This window comes from Eumetopias jubatus, unplaced genomic scaffold (assembly GCF_037043125.1).
Source record: "Eumetopias jubatus isolate StellerSeaLion01/CBP00866 unplaced genomic scaffold, mEumJub1_p1.0 scaffold_7, whole genome shotgun sequence".
Lineage (NCBI taxonomy): Eukaryota > Metazoa > Chordata > Mammalia > Carnivora > Otariidae > Eumetopias > Eumetopias jubatus.
Genome location: NW_028274813.1, coordinates 11,437,714 through 11,463,739, shown reverse-complemented (window position 1 = coordinate 11,463,739; position 26,026 = coordinate 11,437,714). Strand labels below are relative to the sequence as shown.

The following is a 26,026-nucleotide window of genomic DNA, read 5'->3' as shown; positions in this document are numbered from 1 at the left end:
ATCCTGTTTACAGAAAATCCCAAGGAATCCACACACACAAAAACCCAAAACCTATTAAGATAAATAAGTTCAGTAGGACTGCAAAAGAAAAGATAAATACACACACACAAAAAAACAATTATATTTCTATATGTTAGCAAAGAATAATCTGAATATGAAATTAAGAAAATAATTCTACTTACAATAGCATTAAAAAATAAAAACACTTAAGAAATCAATTTAACCAAAGACTTAAATGCTGAAAACTATAAAATATGGCTGAAAAACATTCAAGAAGATCTCGATAGAAAGACATCCCATGCTCATGAATAAGACACTTAATATATTAAGTGGGCAATACTCCCACAGTGATCTACAGATTCAGCGCAATCCCCATCAAAATCCCGGCTTTCTTTTAGTGGGAATTGACAAGATAATCCTTAAATTTGTGTAAAAATGCAAGGGACCCAGGATAGCCAATCCTGAAATCTTGAAAAAGAACAGAGTTGGAAGGCTCACACTTCCCAATTTAAGAACTTACTACAAAGCTACAGTAATCATGCAGTATGGTAGTGGTACAAGAACAGACCTACAGATCAATGGAATACAACTGAGAGACCAGAAATAGACCGATCCATCTGGAGTCAACAGACTGTCCACCAGGGTGCCAATATAATTCAAGGGGGGGGGGGCGGGAACGACAGTCTTTTCAACAAATGGTGGTAGGAAAGAAAACTAGATATTTATGTGTGAAATAATGAAGCTGGAATCCTACCTCACACCATACACAAGAATTGATTCAAAATGGATCATGATCTAAATATAAGATCTATAACAGTGAAACTCTTAGAGGACAACATGGGTGTAAATCTTCATGACCTTGAGTCAGATAATGGTTTCTTAAGATACTAAAAGTACAAGAAACCAAAGTAAAAATAGGTAAATCTGATATCATCAAAATTAAAAACCTTTGCGCTTCAGAGGACACTATCAAGAAAGTGAAAAGACAACCCAGAGAATGAGGAAAAATATTTGCAAATCATACATCTGATAAGAGGCTAATATCCAAAACATATAAAGAACTATTAACAAACAATAAAAAGACAACCCAAATTTAAAATGGGCAAAGGATTTGGGTTGTTTTTTTTTTAAGATACTATTTATTTATTTGTCAGAGGCAGAGAGAGCGAGAAAGAGCAAGCGAGCACAAGCAGGGGGAGAGGCAGGCTCCCTGCTGAGCAAGGAGTCCGATGCGGGACTGGATCGCAGGACCCTGGAATCATGACCTGAGCCGAAGGCAGACGCTGAACTGACTGAGCCACCCAGGCGCCCCTGGACAAAGGATTTGAATAGACAGTTCTCAAAATAAGACCTACAAATGGCCCAAGTGCGTGTGAAAAGATGCTCAACACCATTAACCATCAGGGAATGCACATCAAAACCACAATGAGGTATTATTTCATAACTACCGAGAATGGCTATGATCAAAAAGACAAAAGTGCTGCATTGCTGGTGGGAAAGTAAAATGGTGCCGCTGCTTTGGGAAAGAGTCTCAACGTAGTAATTCCACTCCTAGATATAAAACCAAAGGGATGGAAACACACGTCCACACAAAAACCTGCCCAGCAATGTCCACGGCAGCATTATTTGTAAGAGCCCAAAAGTGGCAACAACCCAAATGTCCATCCCCTGATGAGTGGATAAACAAAGTGTGATATGCCCATTCAACAGAGTCTTCTTCCGCCAGAAAATGGAATGAAACACGCTATAACATGACCTTGACCACAGAACGCTTAGCGAAGCTAAGGAAGCCAGTCACAAAAGCCACATAGCATGACTTCATTTACATGAAATGTCCAGAAGAGGCAAAGCCAGAGAAACAGAAAGGAGACTGGTTGCCAGGGGCAAGGCGACAGTGGAAAGGGGACAGACTACAGACGAGTACACTTCTTTCTGGGGTGATGAAAATGTGCTGGACTTAGTGGTGTTGGTTGAGCAATCTGGGGAACACATTCAAAGCTACTGAACTGTATGAGTACTTGAAAAAGGTGGATTTTATGGCATGTGAATTATATCAACTTAAAAAAAAAGAAAGAAAGAAAAATCCCCCAGCAATACCAACAGCTGTCATCCCTCAAGTGCTGGCTCTCTGCGGACACTGGGTCGAACAAACGCTTCATGTATGGTGTCTCCTCCAAGCCCGCAGAGTCCTGTCTCTTGCCCCACGCCCGTCCAGGGTGCAGTCGTACAAGGACAAGGTAAGTGCTCCCCCTAGATGCTTGGGGTCCAGGTGAGCAGCAGAGATGAGACATTTCCAGTGAATGGGCCACATCTAGCATTAGGCCAAACATCCCCACCTTTCTGAAACCCCAGGCTTTGGTTACGAAGCAGGGCCCAACACAGAACCAAGGCGGCAAAGAACCAAGTGCACCAAGGAAGAGGCGCACGTGCACAGTCACCATCTTGCTCCTTCCTCCTAACCTGGAGCCTGCTGACCACATCCTGAGAAGCAGGCCCCACTGGCTGCCTACCCCCACTCTCACTCTGGGGGAGGGGGCAGGATGGAGACTGGCCCCGTCGCACTGCCAGGAAGGGCCCACAGTTGAAGCTCAGTCACCCCCAAGAGGCCAGCACTGGGTGAAGGCGGTCCCAGGCCTGCATGGGAGAGAAGGGAAGGGACCCCTGTGCCTCACCAGGCCATGGCTGCTCCGTGCCCCAGGCCTGCCCCACTCTGGACCATGATGTCTTAACTTCTTGAACCACTTTCTGGCTACTTGGAGCCAAAACCATCCTGCCTGTGAAATCACAATAAATTAGAAACAACTCCTGTTCCTATTGTGGTTTCAACAATCATTCACCACCAATGGCAAAAAAAAAAAAAAAAAAAACGTGTTGAGGCTCTGCTAAACGCTAGGAGCTAGAGATACAGCCTGCCCTCATGGAGCTCACATTCCCAAACAAGAAACCAGACTGACAAGTAGAACGTACAGCTAGAAGGGAGTGAGGTCAGGGAGCAGCTCGCTGGACAAAGACAAGGGAAGGCGAGCGGGCGGCCAAGGCGACGCGTGTGGGGTCAGCATGCTCCCAGCAGAGGGAACAGAACATGCAAAGGCTCTTCGTAGGGACGTGCTGCGGTCTCTGCACAACCCGGCCCCAGCCTCTGGGAGGAGGACGCGGACATCTGTCTAGATCTCAGACACCGAGGCCTCCTGGCTGGTGGGAGGGCTGCGGAAGGAACCCGGTCCCCGTGACAAGAGCCAGCGCCCTGGTGGCAGCAGACACGCCAGCCCCACCGCACGACGGATGGCGGCAGCAGAGGCGCGCCCATGGGAAACTCACAACATCACCAGCAGCTTTCCACCCGAAGAGAGACAGAGTGAAGACTCTTTCTCTAAGTCAGCACTGGGAGCCCGGGGAGCTATTTCTGGTTCCCAGAAAAAGGCTACTGTTGCTTATTTATCTATCGTCTTTATTTCTGGATGGGAGTTGGAAAGAGGCTTTTTTTAGTCGGATGGTGGGTTGTGTTCTGCGAAGAGCTGAAACCTCAGCCCCTGGGAAACTGAAACCCCGGCCGTCTTCCCTCTGGGCCGCTCTCATCACAGAATGGGAAGCTGGGGGCCCTAAGAGATGAACAAGTCCCCACCATGCGTCCACACGTCCAGAGAGGGAAGCGAAGCGTTCACGGCCACATGCAAGTTACTGGCAGGTGAAGGGGGAGAACCCAGGTGTCTCGAGTCACACTGCCCCCACTCTGCCAGGTGGTCATGCCCTTATCTGACTAGAGGCAGCTGCTGGAGAGCTCCCCAGAAGAGACCAATGACAAACAGGTGGATAAAAGGGTACAGCTAGGAGTGGGGTACAAAGAGAGATGGCACTCTGAAGCCTGACTTTGAACCTGGAGTAAATTACTCATCAGCTGTAACCTTTGACAAGTGACCAAACTCTGCTGGGCCTTACTTTCCCCGTCTGTTAAAATGGGAGCGATGTCTCCCTGGAGGGTAGTCAGGAGGCCTGGTACCTAACAGGTACCCCACAGTGGCCAGGCCGGCTGGGGACACCCATGGGGGAGTAGGCAGACGCTGCATCGTGGCTACTGGTCACATCCAACTTCCTGGGCTGTGTCGGGTGCCAGGCCCCATCCGTGGCGCTGGAAGAGCAGGCCATCCTCACGTGGCTGTGAGAGATGCCCCCGCAGGGCACTGGTGGGGGGGAGGGCACGGGAGCAACTGTACCAGGACCCTGCTTCAGTTCCCTTCTCTTGAACAGGTTTAATTTCTTCACCCAGACAGTATCTGATGAAAAGATGACCCAGGGGCAGGGGCAGTCCCCGGGGGACACGCAGGGCTGGAATGCTCTGAAGCCTCTGTGATGGGCAGGGCCCCAGGAGTGAACAACACCCAGGAGTCAGGGCTGGGCAGAGGCTAGAAGAGGCAGAAGACAGACCAGGGAAGGGACCCAGGTGGCCAGGAGCCTGTGCAGCCTGATGACATCACGGGAACGTACAGAAGAAGCGTGTATTACATCTGCCGGCTCGTCTCCCCCTCTCTAGAACGTCAGTTCCATGAGGGCAGGAGGGAGATTCTGGATTTTGTTCACAGCTGTAGGCCACTGCCTAGAACGATGCCTGGCACACAGTAGGTCCCCAACAAACATTTGCTGAGTGCATGATCTGACCCATTGAGTGAAGGGGTCCGCAGTGCCTAATGCACAAGGCTGGCTCCTCAGGCATCTGGGCCCCATCTGGACAGAGGCAGGGCATGCAGTCAGCGTGCTGGGCGCAAAGGACATTTCCAGGCCTCACCTGCCATGCAGGCCTCGCACCACCACGTGGTCACACCCCTCCGCCCCGGACTCGTTCCACTCGCAAACAAGAAAGCAGTCACATACGACCCTGCTCGGCCTCGCCTTTCACTCTCTGAAGGGCTTCGCCTGCACAGGCATCCTCTTCACCTACTTTGGTACAATCATGACTGGACTCGCCACTTGAATCCCAGCGTTACTGAACACCCGCCGGCATTATCTTCCCAAGATTCTGCGTATCCTGGTTACCCGCCCAGTGACATTTCCCCTGGAGTCAGGCATTTACATTTGTGCCAGTTCTTCTCCACCAGACCGGGCTTCGATGACTGCCCCTCGTGTGTAAGGCTTTGTGCGTGTGGCAAATCATGTCTACGTCAAATTCCCAAAAGTGACTTCTGGGGTCCGTGGGAATCAACGTTTCTAGGGTTCTTGCCGCATGGTGCCACACTGTTTCCCGAAAGGACTGCAGGATGTCGTTGAGGCACCTGCGGTGGACAGTCTTGACCGTGCCTTCTCAGCCCTGGGTAGTCCCACGTGCAGACACCTGGGCAGTCCTCTCAGGAAGGGAGATAACGGGTGCCATGGGGAACAACCCCATCGCTGCGCATACGGTCCCTCTGGGGCCAGCAGGCCACCTGCAACAGTGAGGGCGGCATGAAGACAGCGAGGCTGGTGTGGGGAGTCACTACCAGCAAAAGCTCTGGACTGGGGCCTGGTACTGCCACTGACATCCATTCACACCCACCTCACTCAGCAAGGGAGGCTCCGGGCCCAGGTGTCACCACGAGCCAGACAGTGGCACGGGGCCCTTGGCTGCGCCCTGCTCCAGAAGGGGACAGAAGCAGGGAACAGAGGAGCACCCCGACCCCGTGCATGCTGGAGGCGAGGCCGGGAGAGAGCATGTGACTTAAGAGTACCAGCCGGCAGACCGGGACTCCCCAGCATGTGGCTCTGCATCCTGGAAAGACCGGAGGGTCCACGGGAGGAGGCCATGCCAGTGGACGCTGGTGAAGGCAGGAAGCTGCCAACTGTACACACCCTCTCGCCTTAGCCAGAGCAGCTGCTTGGACGCGGGTCCACCTTTCCGGCAGAATGCAGGCTCCATGAGGGCAGGGACCTTCTCCATCGCGTTCAGGACCCAAACCCCAACAAATGAGCGGATGAGGGAACAGAAGCAGACCCTGGCCTGGGCTCCCACTGTTCCCCTGCCCGAGAGAAGCGGCCTCTATCAAAACGCAGTTCCCACGGAGCCTGCAGCATCTCGGCCAGGGGCCCTGCACGCCAGCCCCAGCCGCGGCCACCCAGAGCTGGGCTCTGTGCTGCCTTCCTGGGCCATTCCCCACTCCCAGGGGGCTGTCCCGAGCAGGAAACGGTGTGACGCAGGAGTGTCAGTGATAGAGGAGGCACAGGACAAGATGCAGGGGCAGCAGGTCAGGTTCCCACTCAATCTTCCGAGAGCTGGGGGAATACCAATGCCCTGAGGTCTCGGGCCAGGAGCCTCGCACATGCTGGTCCCTCGGCCCGCCGAGCCCTTCCTTCTAGCCCCTTCTTGGCCTGATGAACTCCCGCCAGGCCTCCAAGCCTTGTCAGGCCACCTTCCTGCTCTGGGAGGCTCCCCTGAACACCCCATCCTGCGCATCCAAGAAAAGGTCCCTTCTGCTGGCTCACCACGTCTTGCTGTCTGAGGATGTAGCAGACTCTGCCAGACTGGGCACCCCTGGAGGGTCTGCAGGGGACACAGGCTACCTGGGTTTGAATCCCAGCCCCACCTCCTGCGAGCTGTGTGGCTCTGGCCAAGTAACCTTACCTCTCTGCCTCAGTGTCCTCACTGGAAAATGAGGACAACACTACCTACCTCACAGGACTGTCCCCCTGCCCCCACATTCAGAAAACATACTTTAAGTCATGAAATGGCCCGTAAATACAGAATATACGTTCATACTTTTCAACAGTTGCATCAGACCTTTTTTATTTAACAAGAAATAAACTGGCTGATACAGCTAAATCCCAGATCACCAAGTGTAAGTGGCAGCAGTGGGGTGTGTTGGGGAAGGAGAGGCCGGTCAACTGCCAAATACATACCCCAAAATGTCCACCATGACACTCAGGGCCAGGGGAGTCATAGAAGATTACCTGGAGGTGGCAGTTACCACAAATGGCAGCCCAGAAAGCAAAACGTGGCAGCGATAATGAGCATCAACTCTGCAGCCGAGAGCCAGCCCAGTCCCCTGCAACCATGCCAGGCCACTGATCCTCTCTGATCCTTTCTCTCATCTGTAAAACGGGACAGCAATGCTGCTCATCTCCCAGAGCTATTGAGGAGACTCCGTGAGGCCATATGCATGAAGGGCATTTGGAAACACTTGAGAACCAGAATTAGCCCTGTTTCTGTGGACACACTACCCTCCTCCCTCCTCAGGGCACCTCTGCAAGCCCCATCCCTCTGGGAGGGGAGGCTCCACCACCTACCTGCCCACCAGCAGCTCTGCCCCAGGATTTGGGCAGCTGCAGCAGCCTCAGCCAGTCCTCCTGGGACACTGACCCAACAAATGCTGTGGCCCAGCACTGGGGCTTCTCCCAGCTGCCTGACTACATGGTCCTGGAGTCTGGGAATCCAGGAACCTCCTTCTTGGTAGCCTCACCCCATAATCGTCTTCTTCCCGCCGCATCTGCTCTACCCACAAACCACGGATTTCTGGTGCCTTGCCCACCTTATTCACTGTCTAACCCAAACCACACACCGGTATTAGATCCTGGGTCATCTTTCTAAAGCGCCCACCTACATAGTGAGGCTGCTCTCAGCTCAAGAATCGTCCATGGCTGCCTCAAGTCAAAGTCCAAAGCTCTTCCAGGCTTCTGCAACCTGACCCTGCTTAACTTCCTGTTCCGGGCTGGACTGTGTTCCCCCTAAATTCACATGCCGAAGCCCCAACCCCCAGTTCCTCAGGGTGTGACTGTATCTGGAAACTGGGCCTTTAAAGAGGTGATTAGGTTAAAATGAGGTCCGAAGGGCAGGCCCTGATACAATCTGACCGGTGTCCTTCTGAGAAGAGATTAGGACCCCGACACTCACAGAGGGAAGAGCATGTGAGGACCCAGAGAGAAGGCAGCCATCTGCAAGCCAAGGAGACAGGCCTCTGAAGAAACCAGCCCTGCAGACACCTCGATCCTGGACTTCCAGCCTCCAGAACCGTGAAGCAGTAAATGTCTGTTGTTAAGCCAGGTCTGTGGTGCTTTGCTGCAGCAGCTCCAGCAACTCCTCCCGGAATACAGAATCCAAGATCCTTCCCAGCCAAACCCTGGCTCCACACGGAGGTCTCACCATCCCCCGCCCCCAAATCTGGGAACGCCCCTCCTCCTACCACTCGGCAACAACCTCTAAACTCTCCAGAACGAGGGGTCTTGCGCTGCTGCCGCCTCCTCCTAGCAGCACCCTGCCCAGAACCTTCCACGGGCAGCCATGCTTGTTCCAGCACCATCTCTCTCCTGCCCCGCTACCTTGTCTGACTGCTCCTCTCTCATACCCTGTTAAATTTCCACATGTTTGAGTTCTGACTCAGCCAGCAGGCAGTATGCTCCTTGGGGTCGGGATCCAGTCTCCCCCTCCAAGTCCAGCACTTGTCCAGGGGCGGCAGGCGGCAGTAAGAAACGCCTCTCTGGCAAGTGCATGCGTGTGGGATGAACTGGGAGACAGAATAAAAGTGAGCTGTGAGCACTGGAAACAAGAGAGAAGGGGGAGCTCGGGGCCAACATAGGGAAAGGGGATGGCCCACAACTCCCAGACCAGCCGCCACATGGCGCTGTTGGTCTGGGACAGCCCTGATGACTGGCGTCACACTGGAACAGGTAAAGCCCTGAGAGCCTGGTCTGCCAGGCTGCAGAGCCAGTGTTCATGACTCATTTAGTGTCTGATTATCCAAAGTCACCTTCCCTCTGCCATTAAGCTGTTAGGGCCAGGGGCCATGTGCTCCTGAGTCCCAGACAGGGAAAGATGTTCTGAGCGTTCTGGGTAAATCAAGTTTCAGCCTGACAGCAGCTGTGAAGGGAACCTAAATGGCTCTTCGGCTCATGATGATGGCAGCCACCCGTAATGTGGAACCGTCCAGTCACGGGCACGTGGGGGTGGGAAAGCTGCCGCAGGCCCAAGCCAGGACACCCAGAAGGGCCCAGAAGACAGGCCCGCAGATGAGAGGAAATGGAAGTGGGAACTAGTCTCTGATCTGGAGCCGGGCCTGGGCCTGGGCCTGCGGAGGGCATTCCCCATCCTCGGCCTGACTCCCTGGCTCCCGTTATCCAGAGCATAATGTCCCGTCCACCCGGCCCGGCCAGGAAGGGCTCCAGCACTGTCTTAGCAACCTGCGCGTGCCCTCCCCACAGCAGTGCTCGGTCCTCACCTCCTTGCTCTCCTGGGTGAGTCCTCTCACAGGACAGCCTCACTGCCCAGGTCTCCAACCACCCCGCCACCCCTTCGCCAGTGAGTCAGAATCTATTCTTCCTTGTTGCCGACTCCCTCCAGTTGTACCTTCGAACCGTCCCTTGCTCTGGCCCCTCTGGCCCTGAACACCTACTTCCACAGTTCATTCTGCATTCCATTTATGGCAGGTGACTCACTTCTCTCTGCAGCCCAAGGGCCCCCTGGATTTGTTGGGGGGATTTGTGTTGGGCTTCAAAGGGGTGGAAACAATTGGACAGCAGTGACATCATCATATCTTCAGACCCATTCACAGCCTCAGATGAGATTAAACTAAAATAGTATGTTCTGTTTTGTTTAAGACCGTCGCAGCGCTCAAAGCCAGCATGCCCTGGGGATGTGGGGACCGGGGAGCCTGACTCATGGAAACCACCAGGGAATCTGCGGGGGCTTCAGCTCAGCCCCCGGAGAAGCAGCTCCGCACCCTCACGGCTCCTTGGAGGCTACGGGTATAGGCAGTCATGGACCAAGTGCCTGGGTTCCAATCCCAAGTCCACTGTCTCAACCTGGGCCCCTTCTCCATGACTCAGTTTCCACATCTGCAAGATGGGGATAACACCAGCAGTGACCACACACAGGACCACTGTGAGGACTGAATAAGCCACCGTGAGTCACCATGCTGGGACCGTGTGCGGTATGCAATGAGAAGCATGAGATATGGCCTCGCTACGATCACTGGTCAAAGTGGTGTCTGCTCCCCTTACTCACTGAGGTCCAGCCAACAGCCTGGTGGCCCATTGTGAACCTACGATGGCGCTAGGGGCTTCTCAGGAGCTAAGACTGTCCCATGACTCTTAAGCATAGGACACAGGTGCCCTTTTCAGGCAGTCCCTCTGGGATGAGAGAGGAAGGAGGGCCCCACTCATCTGGCTCAGGCACTGAGGAGCTCAAGTGGAGCCGGGGGGCAATCAAGGCTGACAGGGAGCAGCCCGGTGAAAACCAGGTTCCTGAAAGGCAGCCCGGGGCAAGCCCTCCCCAGGTAGGACTGGGTGCCACTCATCTGTGCAGTTCACCCAGAGCAACCGAGGGAAAGAATGGCCTGACACCTCAAAGAACCAGTGAGGACAGTGGGTGTGAGGGAAGGCCAGCCAGGGCTCCTTCTACCTGACCACACAAACCAGGCAGGGACCAGGAGGCCAATGGGCGCAGGGCCAGGCCAGGACGGTATTCCTCCCCAGGATGCTCCTGAGGGTAAGGGAGGGCAGGGGAGGGAGGGGAAGTGAGAGGAGAAGTGGTACTTCATGGAGTGGATGGGCCCCGCACTGTCTCCTAACTGCTCACGCAGAGCAGAGAGTGAGGCAGGGCTCGTGAGGGAAAGCTTGGCGGGTGGAGGCCCTGCCAATACAGCCCACCACACCTCACTCCCAAACTCTGGACAAAACAGGCTTCACTCAGTCTCTCAAACAAGCTCCCAACTCTGGGCTCATGCCCCACTGGCACCCAATCGCCCCTCACGGGACTGGGGGACCGCCTCCCTCACCTCAGTACACACGGGGCCCGTCCTAGAGCTGAGAACACAGCAGGCCTGCACAGGCTACGCTCTGTGGAAAGCTGTGCAGGCTGACAACATGGCTCCTTCCATGAAGAGGTGGCCCCGGGCATGCACACACAGCCCTAGGCCCGGAGCACCGCAAACACCTGCCGGTCTCAACTCATTGTTAGATTCTTCTAGAATGGGTGGATTACTACTGTCCCCTCCCTCCACTGTGCATGGAAGGACACCGAGGCCCTGGGAGGTTAAGCTCTGTCCTCCAGGCCAAAAGCCTGTGGGTGGGAGAGCGGGCTTCCACACAGGCCGCTTGGCTCACAGCCATGCCCTCACCACAAGGCTGAACTGCCTCACGACAGCCTGTGAGGTGAAACCTCACTCCCACTGAAGGACTCTGGGCCCAGAGGGAGCTGGAGAAGGTTCTCACTTCCATCGCAGAGACCAGGAGACGAGAGGCATCAAGCTGCCTGTGCTTCCCCAACATGGTGTGGCTAGACACTCCAGGCTGCCTGGGTATGTGTGACCTTGAGAAAGTTCCTTCACTTCTCTGTGCCTTAGTTTCCTGGTCTCTAAAAGGGGGATGAGAATAGTCCTCAGTCCTGTCCATGGAGCTGCTGCCAGCATCAAACGAGTTAACATACAAAACACAACAGAAACTGGTGAAAAGTAGGTGCTACGTGGCAGACTCCACCATCCCCTTGACCACCATGACTGGCATCATTATTTGAAGGTCTACCATGTTAGAAAGTCGGTCACCTTAGTGAGCCCAGCACTGCTCTGTGTGGCCCGACAAGGCCCCCAGGGGCACAGGAAGAAAAGAGTGTGGACATGGAAGAGTGACAGGCTTGCGTTTTCCTACCCAGAGATAGTGCTCTTGACACCAAGCACTAAAGGACACGGAGCCTTCTCATCCATCTGTCCAGCAGGACAGAACTGGGACTCTTAAAGCAGACGAGCAGCCACCATCCAGGTGGTCCCCCAGAGGGCCACCACTCTCCTCTGGGCAGCATGCACGGCCCCGAGGCAGCATCCTCGGGCTCAGAACACAAGGTCAGATCTGAGCTGCCTGTCCCCAGAAGGGCCGGAGAAACACCAACATCAGCAACGGGCCGAGAAAACACGACAGAGACGCAATGCTCGCAGGCTTGACGGTGCTCCCGGCCATGGTCAGAGCCCTCTGAGGCCACACAGTGAAAACTCTCTTCTCCAAAGGCGGGAGGGCAGGGGTCCGCGGCTCTGACAGGGGTCCCTGACTTCACCGTGTTCTTGGAGACAGAGGGCAGAGGGCACATTTCACCAGTGGCTGCAGGCCCTAGCCTGCCCCCTGGAGGCTCCGAGGGGCTGTCGGGTTTGGGGGTGGGGGGACGCGACACTGGAAGATGTGGAATCAGCCCGAATTTAAGGCAGGGGGTTGCTTGTGGGCAGGGACAGAGGGAAAGAATGGACACAGATCAGACCTTTCCTCGTCTGACGCTGCCCTGGTCGGCTGGATGACCGTTTCCTGCCATCAGACTTAGTAATGACCTGTCTCCTCTCCAGGGCCCAGAGCACCGTTTGCTCTCGGGTTGCTCCAAAAGGCCAGGAACAGAGGAGCCAGACATGGGCCAGGGCAGTGACACGGACATTCCCGGGCCCGGTTCCAGCCGATGAAAACGGCTGCTGGTGACGGGGATTAACTCCAGGGCAGCTGTACCCGGTGATGTGCGGCCCCTGCCAGACCAAGGCAGGCCCTCCCTGTCCCCGCTCAGCTCCAACTCCCAAAATGCAGCCGCAGCCTTTTCTGTTTTCAAGATGGTTCAAAAATAATGTGAAGTGCTCTCTCTGGCAGGACATATTCTAAAAGCAGAACAGAAAACGTCAGCTTGGCCCTAATGCAAAGATGGAGGCTTCCATCAATGAAACAGCCCGTGTATTTTAAACAAGGAGACAACTTCCTTAATCCAAAAGGGGCTCTAACCAATCAACAAGAAAAAGACCAACAATCCAATAGAAAGGGGGACAAATGACAGGAAGAGATTCATACACAGAAGAAATGCAAAGGGCCAATAAGCGTATGAAGAGATGCTCCATCTGGCCGAGGACAGAAGACATGCAAATTAAGACAGGTGTCATTTCCCTGGCAGATGGGCACAGAGGAGTGAAATTTGCTCAAACTTTCTAAAGAACAAGCCAGCAACCTGCCCATGTGAGAAATGTTTACAAAAATCTCTGAGAAATTCCACTTCTAGGGATTAATTTTACAGAAATATGCAAAGATCTATGCTTACTACAGCCCAGCTTACAAAAACAATTAAACCAGAATGACCTTATGAGCTCAGTATAATCGAGTGAATTATGATTCTTTCAATCACGTGCTGAAATATTTTGTTGCCACCAAAAAGAGCCAAGCATACCTATCTCCCTCTTCTTTTATGGGCCATGGAAAAAAGGCAAGACAGATACTAAGTTACGGAAAAGACAAGTTTTATGAGAACACATGTAATATGATCCTGTTTCTATTTTTTTTAAGTACATAAATATATATTTGTACGTGTATGAGAAGGGTCTAGAAAGATGGATTCCACACTGCTAAAAGCAGCTGCCTCTGGGACAAGGTCAGATCTATGCACAGTTGGAGGTGAGCAGCACCCAGTCTGGGAATTCCTAAAGTGTGCTGGGTGGAGCAAGCCTCTCACCAGAAGCTCGACAAAGAGGAAGCAGAGGACCTATGACCGATGAGGTGGAAAAAGTCAAATCCTGCCATATTTCATTGATTCTAAGACATGTGATTTTTCATTTTCCATCTCTGAGGTTGAGATGTGTCTCATCACTGATGGTGTATCACAATTTAATTAGCACTTTTCCCCTTATTAGTGGGATATAAACTACCAGTGTGTCTTCCCATCGGGGGTAAAATTCAGTACCCTCTAGAAGACTCAAGATTCACATTAGCACGCTAAAGGTTCTGAGAAGTCCTGCAGCGGAGAACATTCTCCAACACGATCCCCCTTCCTTTCTCCTTCTTCTCATCTTTGCCTTTCCCTTTACTTACGAATGAGATGATGCTAGGGCACAGCGACGTGCCCTCCTAAGGACGTCTGCAAAAGTCCAGGTTTGAAGAGAGGCACACTTACTTTTTTAAAATTCAATACAATGACCGTCTGGCAGATACCACCGTTAGCAAGTCTTGTTATCAAAAACCATCAATGGGCGCCTGGGTGGCTCAGTCGTTAAGCGTCTGCCTTCGGCTCAGGTCATGATCCCAGGGTCCTGGGATCGAGTCCCACATCGGGCTCCCTGCTCAGCGGGAAGCCTGCTTCTCCCTCTCCCACTCCCCCTGCTTGTGTTCCTGCTCTCGCTGTCTCTCTCTGTCCAATAAATAAATAAAATCTTTAAAAAAAAAAAAAAAAAAAACCATCAATGGATGCTAAAACACCAGGCAAAAGTATGATGAGAAACAGGATATCTGCAAAGGATCGCCTTAAAAGATAATTGCCAATTACAAGGAGAAAAACAGAAATGAACAGTGGAGAAACAGAGTAACACTCCGACCAAATGACTGGTTAGCCAGAGCGAACCCATATCCAGGTCATGCCCTCCTGAGAGACAGGAGGTGCAAAGCATTGCTGGTGTGGCGCTCCTGCCCAAAATGTGTAATGCCAAACTAAGCCAGGAACACGGGGGAACATCCCAGAAGCCCAAACTGAGGCAGGGCCCTTCCAAAGTGTCATGGTCATGAGAGACAAACAGCCTGAAGCCCTGTCTTGGATGCGAGGAGGCCACGGAGGACAACCAGAAGAAGGGTCACCGTGGGGAAGCTGGGGACATTGTTAATGATAGTACGGCTGCCGATGTGAGTTCTCTGGTTCGGAGAACTGTACCGTGGTCACGGGAAACGTTACCTCAAGATGCAGCCGTGGGAAGGGTGTAAGGGAACTCTGTGGGCCACTTTTTCCAACTTTTTTGGTCAATCTAAAATTATGCAAAAATAAATACACTAAAAACCGTGTAACAGGAACTTTACTATCAAACTACAATAGAGGTGAAAAAGCCACTAAGGATAGGACAAAAGCCGTGCATGTGCTACATGAGGGGTCACCCGGAAGATTCTCATTTGGGGAAATAAACCCAGACGATGCATTTACAAATGTGGGGCTGGGTGTTCAGGGAGGATGGACGGGGAGGGGAGCACTGCCCTGGAGGGGCCTGGTCTCATGGGGGTCACGAGACCCACAATCCAGGAGGCCAGCACCAACCCAGCACTAAACAGAAGTGCAGGAACCGACGACTAGCAGGGTCACGACACTCAGGGTGTGGTCTGAAACACACAATGCAGGGTCACCCGGGAAAATGAGCATCTTCGGAGTATTTATACCTTAAATGCACAACCACGTTTAATCCTTACAACCACCCTATGAGGAAGGTGCTACTATCATTATCTCCCCTTTCAGACAGAAAAACGGAAGCTCGGTACAGTTAAATAACTCGCCTAAATATACGCAGCGAGGGGTCAGGACAGCACCTGACCCCAGGCAGTGTGACTTGTAATGCTTCTGGGAAGACTGCTGCAGAGGTGCGGGTCCCGTGGAAAGAGCACCGAACTGAGAATCGGAAGGCATCGAGGGGTGCTGGGTCAGTCCTACAGCCTCTCTGGGCCCCTCTCCTCATCTTTAAAGACATGGAGAAGCTTCGGAGGCACTGAGAGCTCAAGATCTCTCTCAGCTGGAAAGACAGACACTAAGTAGGCCTTACATTCACACTGAAGTGTAAATGCCTTGTGTCTGACACTTTCTGATCAGCCTGACCAACAAGTATGCTTTCTCTGTCCCAGAGAAGAGCCGCTGAGATTTCTTACATGGGACCTGGGAGACTCTGAGTGTGATGAGGGAAGCGGGGGACAGGCTCCTGGGAGTCTCAAGTCTGGAGGCACTGGTCATCACAAGAGGAAAGAAACTCCAGAAAAGAGAGGTAGGGTCTCAAAGGGAAACATCGTCTGGCTCACCAACTGACCCAGGAGCAGCCCTGCATCTGCAGCGAAGAAAGGACTAGCCTAGAGGAGCCATCAGAGCCTGGTGGGGTCACTCAGGAGGGGTGGAGGGGTGAGTCTGCAGATCAGGAGGAAACAGGGCTTCCCAGCAGGGTCTGTGGGCCAGCAGACGAGCAAGAAGCCTGGTAGCTCGTGCAGACACACTGAGCTAGATGGAGCTAGAGGGAGGCACCTGTGGAGGGAGGGGCTGCTCCTGTCTTGCTGCTCAGAAGGCCCAGTGAGAAGCTCTGAGTGCAAACAGGAAAGTTCTTTCCAAGGATGAACCCGAGTCTCCTTGGGGTGGGGGTGGCGGCTGCAACCAGTCACCATGAGAGCTCACTTCATTCCCTCAATCTCTCCTTGGAGCCTCTAGTCCTGTGTCCTGGGCCATGGCAGAGGAAGTGAGGAATTTGGCAGAGGACTGCCAAAGACAAAGGGTCAGCACCAGCATGGAGGAGGCATCCCTATCGGGCATGCCATGGCAGCATGAAGGCAAGGTGGGGGGTGGGGAGCCAGGCACCGGCCTGCTGTCATTGGGTCGGAACATCCCAGCTTTGGGACACTGGCTTCCAGCATAACTCTAGAAAACAGGGAGGAGCAAGGGGACACTTGCACCCTCCCCCTGGAGGGAGTCACTGCATCTCCCTATCTCTGATCTGGCAGGACTAGTCTGTGGGCCTCGGCACTAGGAGGCCTGCACCTTGAGAACTCTAAGGCAAAAGCCGAGTCTGCGTCTCCAGGGAAGAGGGGCCACTGCCCTGTGGGAGCCGCCCTCAGCCTTCTGGAATGCAGCAGTATGTCAGGATGGCAGCTGAAGAGCAGGCTGGGGTCTGCTCGTTCCCCAAGGTACCTCTCATCTCCCACCCTGGAGAGGCCAGAGCGGAGAGATGCCAAGGAACCAGCTCTCTGGCTGGAAGAGAATGAGCAGGCCTAGGCCTGTGGGGGGCAGGTGATGGGACCGGCAGTGAGCAGATGTGAGCCTATGGGACGGCATCCCTGTGCTCTGGGCTCTTCAGTCTCTACTGTGAGTCTGACCCGCAGGGCCAAACACTCTCGGGATTCGTCAGTCCCTGGGAGGGCGACACAGAGCCTCGCCTCAGAAGGAGACCTCTGAGGGCCGAGGATAAGCGGGTAGGGACGGGTAGGGAGGCGGGTGGAGAAGAGAGAGATGCAGAGTCCCTACAGGACAGGGTGTCTGCACAGCAGCAGGGGGAGCCCTGGCCCTAGGCCCATGCAGCCAGTGTGGCCTCCGACCTGGAGCCAGGGACAGGAGCAGACCCCGCCCAGGGTCAGCAGAGGGCACGAAGATGGGTGGGATTCGGAGAATTTGCTGCAAAACGCATCTGGCGTAGAAAGGAGGCTCAATTTTGGAGTCAACTCAGAGCTCGACGTACAGACTTGGCAGCTCTGAAACCTTCACCCCTCTCAAGCTCCACCTTCTGGTTTGAAACGGGGGAGGAGCACAGCTGTGCCCGGAGGATTCCCCGCAAGGGGAGGTGGGGCTGCCCACCCAGGGCCAGGCCTGGTCCTGAGTATTATCCCCACAGCTCCCCACGGAAGGGCACCTAGCTCCTCTTGGCAGGTGACACAAAAGGGAGGTTCACCAGGGCAGAGCCGGGCTTCAGGCCCAGATGCCACCTGATGCTGGGAATGTGCCTACCTCAGCCTGGCCCACAGATGGTGCTCAACCCACCGTCCTGCTCTGCAGCCGCCCCCCCCCCCAGCCCCCTGCCTCCATCCGAACACAGGGTCTCTACCTGGGAGCTGAGCACCCACCCAAAGTCCCCATCCCCACCACAGGTTGTAGAGGCTGTGCCGCTCACACACGGCCACCTGCTCTAGGAGTTGGTCCGGGCCTGGCCTGATGCCCTGTCCCCATGGCCTCAGCACAGTGGGCTGGGCTGGCTGACACTCAAAGGAGCCACAGGCAGGCAGGCCCCACGAGGCCTCTCTAGAAGTCCACTCGATAGGTATGAAGCATTTTCTTGGCGGGCTGATCCAAAACTCTGGCGTCCTGCACAAAATCAGGCTGGAGGCTGGCTGACTTGGGAGCAACAGTCCTCGGGGTGCACTTGTTCCTGCCCTCCTTGTCCTCCACGACTCCAGGCCCTGCCACCCACGCCCAGCTTCTGCCACACGCCCCCACTTAGAACCCGGGCACCCAGCAGGACCAAAAGGCGACACGGAATTCTGGGCCACACCCACTGCCACGAATAGGGCCAGACCTGCTGGACACCGCCCCCCACGGGGGCGATGGCAACCCCCCAGGGACAGATGAGCCAACTACTCAGAGAGGCCCAGTGACTGCCCAGGCCAAACGAGGGGCGCTGAGCCCACGACTGTCGGTACCAAGGCGTGTTCTTTTTTTTTTTCCTTTAGTTTTATTTATTTATTCGTCAGAGAGAGACAGAGCACGAGCAGGGAGAGCGGCAGGCAGAGGGAAAAGCAGGCTCCCCACTGAGCAGGGAACCCGATGTGGGACTCGATCCCAGGACCCTGGGATCATGACCTGAGCCGAAGGCAGCCGCTTAACCGACTGAGCCACCCAGGCGTCCCCCAAGGCCTGATCTTGTCCATGACCGTGTATGGCTGCTCTCAAACGGAGCAGACAGGATTCCCATTTCCTCAGTAACTCCAGGGGGCAGGGACTCCGAGACACTAGCAGCGGAGCTGCTGATTCTCTGTGGTGCGGACCCCCAGGGACCTTCCGTGGTGTCATCTCCTGAACACCAGAGGGCACCCCAGAGTACCACCAGCGGACAGTGCCTGCGCACTTGCCCCCAGGCAGCAGAGCCCCGCTCTACAAACATCTGGGCTTCCATCCAGGCTTCAGGCTTCGACCTCACTCGCTCCCTGCTGTCAGGGACGGTGGGGGTGGAGGAGGCAGGACACCCACACCAGCTAAGAGCACAGACCGGACGGCGCCGGGTTCAAACCCCAGCTCTGCCCCCTAAGTAGCTCTGTGGCCTGAAGGGACAAGCTCATGCACTTCAGTGTGGAACCTTTCTCACGGGCCACAGTGTGGAAGAAATCAGCTTACACATGCACCGTGCTCCCAACAGCACCTGGCATGCAGTAGGTGCTCCCCCAGGGCCCACCGCGTGCTGACAAAGCAAGCTCAGACAGGAAAGTGACCTGCTCAGGCCACACGACGCAGGGGACTCAGGCAGGTCTGAGGCCCAAGCCTTGACTCCAAGCCGCCTCCCGGCCTCTCCTTCCCCGCCCACAGGCCTGTGCCATGTACCAAAGATGGACAACCACCACCCCCCAGCTCCACCACAGCCCTCCCACCCTGCAGTCCTCGCCCGATGGAGGCTCTGTGGGGAATTAGTCCTCCAGGCTCTGAGGAATGTTCCTTTCTCTTCACCTGCTGTCTAGATTCCTCCGTTTTTCAATCAAGCTTCCCAGCAGCCTCCAAGATGAGCCATAATTAAATTCCCATAAAACCACAGGCAGAAATGCTCCCATCCGTGGTGTGTACCTCCCTCCCCCGGGAGGTGTGGTGTCCCAATGGTTATCTGTCACCTCCAGAGCACCTGTCACCCGTCACCCACCTCTGTCATCACCTCTGAAGGGTCTCTTGAGCCCTCTGTCCTGTGGCCTGATGCCCTCCATCAGCCACTGCCCACCCCCACCCCCCGGGCCAAGAAGACCGGCCTGTGTCTTCCACCCCACAGTACAGTTTCTCCTGTATAGCTTTGGCCAGTTCAGGAGCCAGCTACAGCCTTGCCCAGAATCGCTCAGCCTGGGGGGCAGAGCCAGGCCTTTGTCTCGGGGCTTCCATCTCAAAATCTTGGCCCTGTCCAGCAAAGCAGGTGGCAGGGAGAGAAAAGGCCTGCAGATGCATGCTCGGCAATCATGACTTGTTGACCCAGCCTTCCCCGCCCCCACCCCATGCCTGTACCAGCTGTACCAGGCAATGTTCCATTTCTGGGAGGTTCCTGCCCTTGGTGTAAACTGGATCCAGGTTCAGTGCCATCTGTGCCTCTGGCTAAGGGGTGTGGGTGCAGCCCCGCCCCAAAACAGTCATCTATTAGAGAACCCTGTGGCCCAAACGCTCTGGGGTGGGTCACTCTGCAAGCCTCGTGACCTCATGCTGCTTTGAGCTGCTCTGTGGAAGAAACTTACCGCTAAGGTCACAGGCTGAGGCCACAGCCCCCAGCGAGCTGGAGGAGGAACGGTCATTCCAAGAGTCGTTCACCCCTGGATTCCCCAGGTAGCAGAAGATGAGATGGCAGACAACTAGCTCTCCTTCGAAACTCATTCTCCCCTTTCTTCCAGTGACAAAGCTCCCAAATTTTAGCTGGGCACATGGCTGCCCAGAATAGAGCCCACATTCCCCAACTCCCTTGCAGCTCAGTATGGGACTCAGTCCTGACCAATGATGTGTGGACAGAGCGCCATGTTGTGGCTTTCAGAGCTTTTCCTTAAAAGATAACTAGGGCTACCTCCCCTTGCTTCCTTTTCCTCAGTCCCTCCTGACCCTTATGTCTAGACCCTGGATGTGATGGCTGGAGTTTTAGCAGCACCACCGTGGACCAGGAAGCTCACATCACAGAACGATCGCTGGAAGAAGTCTGGGTCCTTCCTCTGGGCTTTTCTATGAGAGAGAAATGAGGTTCTATCTCATTTAAGCCACTGTTATTTCAGGTCTCTGTTGCTACAGCAACTTGAGTGGTGGGTCTCTGAGGCGGAGAAAGAATCCTGCCTCCCCTTCAGGCTCTGAACCAGAAAAGAGGATGAACGCTGGGAGCCTGGATCCAAGACGGCGCCGAGGTACTCAGATGGGGAGCTGGGGGCTCCAGGCAGCAGCCCTCACGGGTCTCCACAGCTGACGCTCCGCACGGAGACAAGAGTGCGGACCCCTGCTCCAAATACTCCGCTGCTATTCCTGGAAGACCGCCACCCCCACTGCAGAGCAGGGAGCCCTGGGCACGTCCCCGCAGCAGCTGCCTAGGCTCTCTTGAGGCAGGCAGAGCCCCCTTGGCGTGAAGGACAGCGACACCCTGAGGTCTCCAGCAAGCCCCTTCTTTCAACACAAAAGCAGTGTCACTTGGACTGCGCTAATTGCCTGCGGGAACTTACAGGGTAATTATGGCCATTAACAGCATGCTTAACAGGGCTGCCTTAGGGGCGGAGGAGTGCTGGGGATGTGCCTCCCAGAGATCTTCAGGGAGGAGTAGCCCCAGCTCCGGGAGGCTGGAAGGTGAGAGCCAGCACTGCTCCCATAAGAACAGCTGTGGGGGTGGGGAGGGGGTCAGGAAAAGGCTCCAGGAAATCCCAGCTTCTGCCCACCCTCCTGGAAGAATACCAGCCCGGCTCGGTGTGCACGATAAGGAAAATCCAGGGCGCAGCGGTCACGGCCCACCCACAGAACAATTCCTGCTGGCCTAAGACCAAGCCTGCTATTAGGGTTCAGTCAACACGTTCCTACCCAGCATGGAGGGGGCTTCCCCACCCCCATCCTGCAGGCAACTCCTGAGCTGAGGACACCTGAGTGTGAGGTTTCCTGGACCTAAGAGAGTGGAGCCTGATCCTCTTCCCACTGGGAGTCGGTCACCAGCCCCTCACATGTGTGGCTCAGTGTGGGTCACCCTTACAACAGGATATAGGTAATGGCCATTAGAACCTGTCTCCAGGCCATGTCTGCACTGATCTAAAACGTATGGTCATATCCTCACTCAGCAGCTCACACTCCTTCGGTGGGTGCCCATGAACGAAGTGCCCTGCTGCACGAGGCATTCCAAGTACCCCATGCTGACCCAACAGTCTGCGAGGCCTGCACAAGCACCCCACGCCGCTGTCGTGTCCCACTTTGCTCAGGCCACTGTCCTGTCTGGGAAGCCCAGGCTGCCACCCACAGTCTTGCCCACCAGGGACAGTCCTATTTCCTGTGCACACTGCAGTCCGACCCATCACCGGTCCCCTGCTCCCCGACTGTGCACATGCACACTCCAGGCCCACGCTCACCCTTGACCGCAGCCCTGATTCTCTACCCGTGAAAACTGAGAGAGACCCCAAGATCGGTCCCTTCCATCATAACGGGAGACGTGCCAGCAGCTGCCATTCCCAGGGGACACCGTGAGCCAGGACCCATGCTAAGTGCTTGTCAGATGTCGTCCCAGTTCTCTCAACTGCAGGCCCGGTGGACAAACCACTTATTGTCAACATCTGAACAGAAAACAGGCAGAGCTGGGTCAAGGGACTTGGCCAAGGCTACATGGCAGCAAGAGCCCAGATTCGGGTATGACCTCAGCCTGTCTCCCCGCAAAGCCTGCACTCTTTGCTCTGAAAAGACCCTCCCAGCAGTGTCCTCCCTGACCCCGTCAGTACACATCACTCCTCCCGTGGACCTGAGGACACGAGAAGTGGCTGCCGACCTGCAACTCCTCCCGTGACTTGGCCCTTCTCGTCAGGATCGGATTCATATCCTATCCCTTCACACACAGTTGGTGTCCAATGCACACACCTCCTGGGAAGAGGCGGATTTCCTTTCCAGAACCAAAGTTTAGCGGGAACATCCCTACAGATCTTCCTTCTCATCTGAAGGTTCTAGTCGGACCCGGGGAAGGAATGCAAAGGGAAGGGAAGTTGACATCATCAATGACCCTTCCAGGCCCAAGGGGAAAAGGAGGCTGGCATGCTGAAAAGGCCTGCCGTTTGGGGGCCACCCAGGAAGGTCATGCTTCATGCCACCTGCCGAACGCCAGGCAACCTCGGAAATAGGCCTCGAGACCCCTTCCAGGACAGCCAGGTCCAACACCAGCTCTTCCACAGGGTACGTTCCTTAGAGAAGCAAGGAATCGTCGACTCTCCTAGCCAAGGTCCGGGCCGGCAGGTGCTTGCTAGATCCACGGCCCTCTGGCCGCGGACACGTAAGTTAAGCTTAGGGGCTACGAGCTGACAGCCCAAGTCGGGGAGACCTGGTGGGATGCTGCCTCTGCTACACACAGGCTGTGCGATGTCGGCCCATCTGCTAACCTCTCAGTCTCCACTACTGTCTGCAAAACAGGGAGGACGCCCACTTCTATGAGCATCGGAAGAGAGAAGTCAAGGAGGCTTAACCTTGCAAACAGGCTGCCTCTGGTCTGGCGAGCCAAACTCTTCCCACCGGTCCCACCACCACACGAAACAAGGGCAGGCCAAGTCACCACCCAAGTCAAGGGCCAGGATAGGCCACACTCATGGTCTGGATAGCAGAAGTGGGGGCCGCCTCTCCTGCTCCTTAGATGAATCTTCACACAGCCCTAGGACACGGGCAAAGCACTCTTCCTCAGAATCAAACAAGAATTCTCAGCAGGAAACGCTTGGGGCAGGCAAAGAGAACTAGGTTACTGTTAACGTGAATCTTTCCCAAAAAGCCCTTCTCACATAAACAAACACCTGGGGAAGGCAGTCCAACTCCTCTGGAGCGGCCCGGCCCAGGAAGGTGGCGAGAAAGAGTCCTCAGAGACAAGGGGATGTTGCTGGCAAGAAAAGGGCTTGCAGCTAAGCGGGAGGCTCCCGCCCTCAGGAACAGAGCGTACCCCGCGAGGTCCAGCCGCCACGTTACACATCTCCCTGTGTTTGATTAAAGGCCCTTCAATCTCTGTTTGTCTCCCTTGCCCAGTTACGTAACTCCCCTTCCCTGCCCACTGCTCCGCTAGTTTACACACACTCCTGCTCTCAAACTGCTGTGTTGTCGGGACACTTCATCACTCTGTGGGCTCAAGACAACAAAACAAAACCGTCTTGAAGTGCTTGCAGACGCTCTGCCTCCCAAAGAGCACCCTGGGGCTTTTATTTCCTAATTCTGCTGGGCAGAGGAGAGAAAATGGCCCTCCCCAGAATGTGTGCCCCTGGGAAATTCAACTCCTTCCTGCCCCAAAGGGCTTAAAAAAGATCAGACACCCTGTCCTCCCCCCCGCCCCATGCAATGACCACCCTGTCCCTGTAGAGGTGGGCCATCTGCCGTGGGGGCCAAGCCACGTGTGTCCGTACCTTTCATGTAGGCCTCGATCTTCCGGATGAGCTCATAGGACTTGGAGCGGTCGAGCAGGGTCCTGATGGCAGGAAGAGGGTCCAGGACAATGGTCTCAGGGTGCGCATCGATATATTCCTGAAAGGAAAACACACCTCTTCCGGTTGGAGGCGGGAGGCTGATGCAGAAACGAGGTTTCCGCAAGATGCCATTCCACGCACCCTCACGGCATCCCTCCCCCTCCCCTCCCTCCGTCCCTCCCTCCACCAACCCTGACTTCGGTCTGGCGCTTCACACTGTCTGGGAGGATCACGTGACGCTGGTTAGACCAATCACCACCTTCCACCCTGGCCACTGGCTCCAGAAGAGGGCACGTGACCCGAGTCGGTCCAATCAGATGCAGGCTCGGAGCTCTTGCTAGGAATGCTGGGACAAGGCCATTCTCTCCCGCACCGAGGGGCCCGGGCAGCTGGGAGCAGTCACCCTGAGATCTGAGGGAGAGGCCTGACAAAGCCAAAACCGAGAAAGGGAGGCCAGAGTGAAAAAACAGAGCTGACAAAAAGGAGCGCAAGCAGGTTCCGGCCAGCTCGTTTGGCCCCTGGATAAAGCCTCGCCTGAAACCAGCCTGCTGCCCGAATGGATGACACTTGAGAGTGGCCCAGCACCCTGCACGGATGAGGATTCTGGGGCAGGGCCAGCGAGAGCGGAACGAATGCTGGGATTCGGGACAGGGTGGGTGTGGAAGGCAGGAGGAGAAACCGGCCACAGGGCGGCCCCCTGGCCCTCAGGTATCCCCTGCAACACGCGTCTTCACTACCCACTAGCTTCAGGGTAGACTGCGAAGATGCAAGCAGGACTGTGACCAAATCAGCCTTTAAGGAAGTTAGGATCGCCTTGGGGAAATAACGCTAAGGCACATGAGGAACGAGAAACTACTGTCTCTAACAAAATTCAACAGGAGACTGGGCAAAATGCTTCCAGGAAAGGAACACAAGGATCCCGGCCCTGCCACTCGGCACCTCTGTGACTACAGGAGCCCCGGCCACATCAGTGGGCCAGGGCAGCTCAGCAGGCAGATGCAGTAAATGGGACCATCCGCCTGGCCCCAGAACACTGATTCTAAGAACAAAAATATGGCATGCTGGAGTAACAAGAGAGGGGCTCAGACAACCAGCTGTTGTTATTGTGAGCTGAATTGTGTCCTCAACAGATCTGTTCAAGCCCTAAGCCCTGGTGCTTGTGAGTGTGACCTTATTTGGAAATAGTGTCTTTACAGATGGAAGCAAACTAAAATGACGCCACACGGGATTAGGATGGACCCTAATCCATTGACCGGTGTCTTTAAGATGGGGGAAATCTGGACAGAGACACACAGGGAGAAGGCCATCTGAAGACAGAGACAGTGATTAATGTCATGCCTGCCAAGGACCACTGCCACCACCAGAAGGCAGGAGAGCAGCACGGGACAGATTCTCTCTCGGTGCCTCCAGAAGGAACCAACCCTGCAGACACCTTGACTTCAGACTTCTAGCCTCCTTAACTGTGAGAGGAAAAAAAAACTCCTGTTGTTTTAAGCCACCAAGTTTGTGGTGCTTTGTCAAGGCCACCCCAGGGAATGAATACACCAGCTTAATTCATCCCCCTGCCCACCCAGTCTACAAGATCAGTCTGCAAGGTCAGCAAAGGCCAAGAAAAAAGCCACAATGCTTCTTTTCAAATCAGCCTTATCAACAAAAAAGAAAAGCTCCATTTGGAATTACTCTTTTTTTCAGTGAACCTATTTTGGTTCCTAGTAATCATTTTTAAGAGCTCTCAACACAAAGCCAGAGATTTATATCTGCTCCTCCTCTGAAATCTGCTCCCCCCTTGTGTTTCATACCATAACCAGTATCTGGTTATGGGCTCATTTGTATCTTTTTCTTTGAATGTTTAAAAAAACTTCTCTGTCCCCAATGGGTGGCCAGTACATGCCCATGGGGAGCCTTTCTTCCCATCCTCACACCCATGAACTCTGGGGGGCCAACATGCTCTTGGCCCCTCTCCCTGCACACCCATCCTATAGACATAAACACAGAAGAGAAGCCACCTTCCACCTCCTCCCAAGAGAGGCAGCCATCAGCAAGTCAGCTCAGTTCCTGGCCCACTTCCCTGCTTATACAGAACAAGCCTGGCAGCTGATGTGGGCGAGCCCACGTCTGCCACCCACCAGAGCCGTGAAGACAAGCTGAGAAGTGTCTTTAAGGAAGGTTTATCCAGAGCTGCCTTCACGCCAGGGGCCATGCCCAGCTCTACTCTCTCCAGCCTTAGCCTCGTGTAAGTGCC

The 26,026-nt window shown here is 54.7% G+C and overlaps 1 protein-coding gene across 3 annotated transcripts in view; it reads right to left on the bottom strand.

Moving 5' to 3' along the window:
- The window catches only part of ITPK1 (inositol-tetrakisphosphate 1-kinase), a 169,011-nt gene that overhangs the window by 22,814 nt on the left and 120,171 nt on the right, over window positions 1-26,026 (bottom strand). For all 3 annotated transcript variants that reach the window (XM_028098559.2, XM_028098549.2, XM_028098568.2), the window contains one exon: window positions 23,725-23,842. In XM_028098559.2, coding sequence (XP_027954360.1) covers window positions 23,725-23,842 — 118 coding nt within the window. The remainder of the gene's footprint in view (window positions 1-23,724; window positions 23,843-26,026) is intronic.